At 40.8% G+C, this 7,257-nt stretch overlaps 1 protein-coding gene and 1 non-coding gene across 2 annotated transcripts in view; both read left to right on the top strand.

The window, feature by feature from the left end:
- The window catches only part of ANKDD1B (ankyrin repeat and death domain containing 1B), a 30,845-nt gene that overhangs the window by 11,228 nt on the left and 12,360 nt on the right, over positions 1 to 7,257 (top strand). Inside the window, exons 7-11 of the mRNA XM_010005556.1 lie at positions 20 to 118; positions 1,493 to 1,591; positions 2,993 to 3,091; positions 4,696 to 4,794; positions 6,343 to 6,441. Coding sequence (XP_010003858.1) covers positions 20 to 118; positions 1,493 to 1,591; positions 2,993 to 3,091; positions 4,696 to 4,794; positions 6,343 to 6,441 — 495 coding nt within the window. The remainder of the gene's footprint in view (positions 1 to 19; positions 119 to 1,492; positions 1,592 to 2,992; positions 3,092 to 4,695; positions 4,795 to 6,342; positions 6,442 to 7,257) is intronic.
- On the top strand, positions 7,041 to 7,114 carry TRNAN-GUU. Its single transcript has one exon. It is a non-coding gene; the product is annotated as a tRNA-Asn (tRNA).

The following is a 7,257-nucleotide window of genomic DNA, read 5'->3' as shown; positions in this document are numbered from 1 at the left end:
TCCCTATTTTTTTTTCTAGAATGGTAAAAAGCCATTTCTTTTGGCATCGGAGAAAGGCCATGTTGACATGATAAACAGTTTGATAACTCTGAAGCTCTTTACATCTGAAAAAGATAAGGTAAAGCTTTCTCCTCCAGAGAAGTACAACTAAAGATGTGCTTGTGAAAGATTACTTTGTTTCAGTGTAGTTATTACTAACGAAGAGATAAGAATGACCTGTGCAGATGTCATGGTGCCAACAGATACACAAGGATTATGATTTTTCTCTAAATAACTGAGGACAGTGAAACTTCTGGTTTTACTGCCAGGACAGTTTTCCATCTGTATTACTAATTAATGTAAAGCAAGACTAGCATACACTGTCTTTTGGGAAAAGTGGGAAAGTCTGGTGATCGATGTGCCAACCTCTCTACAGCGAGATCTTCTCCCAGTTTTTCAGTCTTCTCTGCTGTGCCTGAATCTCAGTGCTAAAACCCACATGACTAATTTTTCAAAGTTGTTAATTCTTCAGGATCCAAATAAACACCCATGAGGATTTTTCAGAAGTGCCTAAATATTTCAATCTGATGGAGTTTGCTTTTGACACTTCAGTTTAAGGTGTGGAAAAAAACTGTTTAAAGTCTGCCTTTAAATTTCCTTACTTAACTATTTGTGGAAGGATCTTGTCAGAGCTTCTCTGCCTCTGAGGCATTTCAAGGATAAATACATGAAAAACTGTAAAATTGTCGGATACTGCACTTAGAGAACCATGTAATCAAGCACCCAGGAAGTTATGCTACTTTTTGTTGTTTCGTCTTGGAACTGTGGTGCACTATGTAGTTTATCAGCAGCAGTTAAATAGCTGTGTTATCTCAGACATCTAGCAGGCTGAATGTGTAAGGCAGGAATGATGGGAGGTGGGTACTACCATCCTAAAGAGTAGGTTTTTTTACTTCATGTTCCCATGCCAGCATGGTCTTTTAGCTCAAAAGGTGCTGCTCCTCTGATAATCTAGCTTTCCCTTTGTTTTTATTTTCTTGCTGGTGTGCTATTTTTTTTCTTAGCTAGTGAGGAATTGTACTGATGGTGAAAAGGGTTGAAGATTGTCACATAGGCATCAAAGCCACTACAAGATTATATATACTTACCTAGGTTTTGGCTGTTTTAAGTGAGTCTTTTTGGGATATTGATGTGTCCGTCCTTGTAGGAACCAGCACCCAAAGTTTTCTTCTAATTCATTCTCTTGGAGTTAAAATTTTAAATTTTTTCCTCGGTAGTACACTGCAGTTTTCAGAAGACAAGCAACTAGACCAAGATCATGTCTGCATACATACTAAAAGGTTCCTTTCAAATTAGTCTGAATCTTGGAACGTGCTGTATGGATCTGCCTCCTTTGGCTTGTATGTAAAAGCGAGATGGAAAGGCTTGGTTTTCTGAGTGCATGTTGTTTTTACTTAATATTTTGACCTTATTCTGTGTTTTAAAATGTCTTATTTGATGTTTTAATTTCAAGGAGGGAAACACAGCATTGCATCTAGCAGCCAAAAATGGTCACAGTGAAGTTGTAGAAATTCTGCTTGAACAGTGGGAGGAAATAAATGACCTCAATGAGGTAAGGACACATAAATTACTGAAGCAGATAAAGTTTGAATGAATAAACGCTGCATGGAATAGACTTCATTACCTCTGATGCTTTTTTGTTTGCATCCTGTTTCATTGTTTCCCCTCCAATAAATTAAGCTCCATTGTCTCTTCCAATGTCTCTTTCACAGTCCTCTGTTCCTCACACAGAAATATCAACTCTGTCTTGCAAGCCCTAACTACTGGTAGAAGGAAACAGCAGGGCCTAACCTCTGTCTTTCTTCCTTTCTCCCAACATTTTGGGCCACATGATCCTACTCCTTTTACTCTCTCTGGTCTCTTTCCTGAGCCAGTTCAACATGCATACCCAGCACATGAGCCCCTTTGAAATATGAAACCCTTGTGTTTCCAAACCTTGTCTATGAACATTGTTGCTTTTGCACACAAAGGGAAGTGGTTGAATCACCACCCCTGGAGGTGTTTAAAAAGCATGTAGGTGTGGTACTTAGGAACTTGGTTTAAGCCCTGGACTCAGTGAGGTACAGTTAGACTCGATGATCATAAAAGTCTTTTCCAACCAGAGTGATTCTGTGAGTCCGCGATTCATGTACTGCTTGTGTCCCTGCGTTGGAATGGCTAATGATGTGACCTTCCTGTCCAGCCAGAGGTGTTCTGGTCTGTGGATAAACAGGTCTCTCTTTTTACCCAGTATAAGCAGAGCACTAAAATTTATTAAATTAAGCAGAATAACGGTGACAAGATTCCAAGCATGGAAAAATCAGGATCTGTTGATGATTCTGTGAATGCTGAAATGCTAGAGTAACTCAACTAAACCTTTCTGTATTTTAGGTGTTGGGAAGCACTGATTAAGTCATTGTGCAGCCAAAGTAATTTATTATATTTAGTTGTGGAGACATGGAGACTCTTTTGGGCTGAGAAGATTTGAAATTACTATGCAGCAGGATTATTTCTTGCTAAAAGTGCTCCTTATAACTAGCACTGGAATTGGGAATTTGCCAGAAGTCCATGGCATTTGACTGACAGAAATTGGCACTTAATGGTGTGTGCTAGCATGATGGCTCCATTGTCTGATGTTGAATGGCAGCAAGAGCTACACACCATCTTTGTTTCTTTGTGTGTTGCTAGTCATCTTATTTGAAAAGAGCATGATTAATATTTATAAAATAGTTATCTGTATTGTAAACTTTGCTTTACCTCTGTTTACAGTACTGTCATCAGTGTTGGTGAAATGCTGTATCATTTAAGTGTTAATTTAGGAGCACTCAAGTTGTCTTCTCTCGTAACCATCTCCCTTTTTCTATTGAGCTGGATATATCTGATGCAGCTAACCTGTTTTGTGTCACAGCTGTTTTGTGTCACAGTCTTAAAGTCACGTGGCTTAAACCAGAACGTTTTCTCTCTGTTGATCTAGAATGGAGAAACTCCATTTTACTTGTCAGTTGAAGGAGGTAATGAAAAATGTGCTGAACTCTTACTGGAAGCAGGGAGTGACATCAACGTTTTAACTCAGGTATGTACATGGTATTACTCCAGCACACAGGTGCAGGGACAGCTTGGGCTGTGGGAGGGACCTTATCTTCTCTTTCCTGTGTGTGCCAACAGTATATTTGCTCTGTTTGTTTTTATGAAATGGTTGTTTAAAAAAAAAAAAAAAAAAAGGAATTGGGAATGTGGAGAGTGCTCACAGAACAAAACTGATGTAGAAGAAGTATAGCATAGATTGATTTGATGGAGTTCTGTGGTGGAGCTTTTTTGCTTACTCTATGTGCAATAGTAAAATAAATGGCTAGGAAAGGTAACCAACTAGTATAATTGAAAATCCTCATTTTTAGCACTGTCTATACCTGAACCGGTGACAAACCTGTTTGTCACATCTGGTTTCTGTACTCCAGACCAGCTCACGTCTGTTGAATGGCCTTTGCTTGCCTGCTGTGAGCAGTTTATGATTCCAGCAGACTGAGAGCTGGTTTGTTTTATCAGAATTATTAAGTGAAGATATTATATTAATTTATTTTCAAAGTTTGCTACTGTGACTGTACTTGCTTGCTGAAGGTCTAACTGAACGAACAGACTGGGAGACATGTTTGCGTTGGCATCCATGGCACAGGATAGTTAGCAATGGTAATTTATCCAGGCATCAATACAGATTAGGTGTTCACCTGCTAGACAGCAGCCCCATGGAGAAGCACCCTGGGGTCCTGATGGACAGCAATTTAGCGATGGGACAGCAGTGTGCTCTTGTGGCCAAAACAGTAAATAGTATCCTGGGATGCATTAAGAACAGTGTGGCCAGCAGGTCAACAGAGGTTCAGCTTCCCCTCTACTCTGCCCTAGTAAGACCACATCTGGAGTATTGTGTCCAGTTCTGGGCTCCCCAGTTTGAGAGGGATAGGGATATACTGGAGAGAGTACAATGGAGGGCTATAAGAATGATTAAGGGACTGAAACATCTGTCTGATGAGGAACAGCTGAGAGACCTGGGGCTGTTTAGTCTGGAGAAGACTGAGGGAACCTTATGAATCTTTACAAGTATCTGAAGGGTGGGTGTCAAAAATGGGCCAATCTCTCTTCAGTGATGCCCTGTGATAGGACAAGGGGAAATGTCACCAAGCTACAACATGGGAAATTCCACCTCAACATGAGCAAAAACTTCGTTACTGTGAGGGTGATGGAGCACTGGAACAGGCTGCTCAGAGAGGTTGTGGAGTCTCCTTCTCTGGAGACTTTCAAGACCTGTCTGAACACATTCCTGTGTGATCTGTCCTAGGTGTTCCTGCTGCAGCAGGGGGGTTGGACAATGATCTTCAGGGGTCCCTTCAAGCCCCTATGATTCTATGATCTTTCTTATGAGAGAATGAAAAGCACTACAGAATAATGGTGGGTTTAGCATGTTGTAATATAGTGAAAAAGGAAAGTTCCTTCAGTATTTACAAAAACACACCATGCTAACTGCTGATCCACATGATTTTATATAATTTTATGCAAGGGGTTTTTCTAGGGGAGAAGAGGATAATAAATTTCAACAAAAGATTATCCTGTATTGATAACTCTCTTTAGTACTGTTCTTCCAGCAACAAAACAGTAAATTTTTGCTGTCTATACCATTTCTTTCAGAACAATAGCAATGCTTTGCAGATTGCAATTCAGAATGGACATCTATCTTTGGTTACTTTTCTTATTGATAAGAATATTGACCTGGTTCCTAAACCTGAGGTGAGTGTATATCAATATAACTTTTCTGCTGTTGTTCAGCACATCCTGTCTTCTGTGGCCTTTTTTGGGAATTCAGACAGCTGAACGAGGTCAACTAGTTCTTTTATTATTTTAGTACACAGAGTATTACATGGTTTATGGATGCTGTTTATTATGTATGGACCAAAAAAGACAAGGCCCTGTTGCACATACCCAGTGGGAGCCTGAGCAGACTCGTGCACTGCTGTCTAGAGCTGGGCAGACTGAGCCAAGGGCCAGGAATTAGGAGATGATGAGCAAAGTATCATGCTGGAACTAGGCAGCAGAATGCAGGCTTCTGTGTGGGCCATGGGCAGAGTTAACACTTACAAATGATTTTGAATAAAGGTAAAGAAAAGGTAAATAAACGCTTCAGTGCTTTCGCCCTCTGCACTCAAAGCCTGTGTGTGCCTTCATGATCTGCATGCCACCGTTCTTTGGAGTTTAAAAAGAAAGAGGTGTTCCTTATATTCAAATATTATATCAATTTAGATTTTACAGGTCTTGTTACATTTGATATTTTCTGTGAATAGGAAATTATTTTCCACTTTTACAGGACAGGATGAAACTAGAATCTGGGCTTCATGACTTATCTACCATGACCACTGCCCTGTTGCCTGATGTTATCAAGGAAGAACAATTTATGATGTGCTTCAAATAATTTATTCTAAAGATTAGGCAGTTGTTTTTCTGCTTGTTCTCATTGGCTTTCTGTAGAAGCAACCCATGACATTTTAACTTACATTTTGGAAACAATTCCTGTGCTGCGTTGCAAATTATTTTTCTGTAGCCCTAAAGAAATGGTTGTGGTTTATAAAGACACTAATGAAATGATGTCTGGCACCCATGAGCAGCACTGGTATGGAAGTGTTTTTTAGCTGTATGTAGCAAGAAACTGGTGAGTCACAGGTTCAACGTGCAAAGTGATCTTGCAAACTAATGGTTGGATTGTGACTGATGTTTGACCTGTGCAGCAGTTATTTTAATGAATAGTCACTCAAAGAAACCCACCATAATTGCTCTCTAGCTGTAATTTTCTTTGTATAAATATGATAGTGAGTCAGTTTAGTATGAAAAACGTTTACAGCAGCAATATGTGACGGGAGTTTATTCCTGTAAAGTAGAATCTGATGGATGTAGTCTGTCTCAAGCCTGTGCAACCCATTTTCCTGAAGGTACAGAAACAGTAATCTAAGGCCAGTATTGTCAGCCAAGGGTAGCAGAACATGCCAGGTATAGATTCGTAAGAGGAGCACCTGGCTGCATTCCTAAATGGGCACACACTGATACACATAACACATGCATTCCACCTTTCCAGGTTTCTCAGCTGTATTTGTTTACCTGGTGCAGTAGGTGTTGCAGGAGCAGGATGCCCTCCCTGGCATAACTCTGCACTTGTGTAGTTTCAGACCTCCACTGGAGCATATCACCTTTGCAAGGGCCAGATTTTAACAAAAACTTTGTTCTTGTTGAATAAACTTATAATGAATGTACCCAAGTATAATAGTTTTATTATTTTTCCCTCCACAGCAGAAGAATTCCCCTCTCCATTTAGCAGTCATCAATAATAATGTACCGGTAGTAAAAAGCCTCTTGGATGCCAGTCATGATATAAACTCCTTAAATCATGTAAGAAAACCTGGGAATTAACACATCTTCACTGGTAAATAGGAGATTATGTGGATTTTTGCTTGAATATATTTTTTTTTTCTTACAAGTTCAGGGTAGAAAAAAACGGGAAGTTCTATCCTTATCTTTTTGTGTGTGTGCATAATGTATTAGTCACTGGCACGCATTGTGCTAGTGTTGTTTGTGCAAGATGAGGATAGCAAAGTGCTATCCTCAGAAAATATTTGGATTAAATCATTGCTAGAGTGTTATAATCCATGCATAATCAATGGCTGAACTGTCTCAACACTATTATCTCAGAGGGAAGCCGGAAGCAGAGCGTCATTTGGCTGGGATGGAGTTAATTCTTTTCCTAGCAACCCACAGAGTGCTGTGTTTTAAGATTTGTAGGCAAAACAGTCCTGGTGAGGCACCAGCGCTTTTGCTGTTTGCTGAATGGTGTTTGCATAGCGCCACGGCCTTCTTTCTCTCACATGCTGCCCCCGCAGTGAGCAGATGGAGCAGCGGGGCTGGGAGGGGACACAGCCCAGCAGATGATGGGAGGTGACTACAGCGACTGTCCATGTCCTACAGCGTCACTGGGGGTGACACTGACATTGGTCTCTGGGGCGCAATTGGTCAGTGTGTTCAGCTGTTAACTGAACGGTTGGTGGTTCAAACCCACCCAGGGACGCCAGCAGCTGTGTTCTGCACCTTTGTGGGGATGGTTTGGTACCTTCTTGGTGCTTGTGGTCCTTGGAGGCCTGGTTGGTCACTGGCCAGTTTGCCGAAGACCGCTGTCACCACCACTAGTGCCCTCAGGTACTGGGTTGTCTG

Source organism: Chaetura pelagica, unplaced genomic scaffold (genome assembly GCF_000747805.2).
Source record: "Chaetura pelagica isolate M959 unplaced genomic scaffold, ChaPel_1.0 scaffold169, whole genome shotgun sequence".
Taxonomy (NCBI): domain Eukaryota; kingdom Metazoa; phylum Chordata; class Aves; order Apodiformes; family Apodidae; genus Chaetura; species Chaetura pelagica.
Note: the sequence above shows the minus strand (reverse complement) of the source record. Positions and strands in the feature narration are given on the sequence as shown.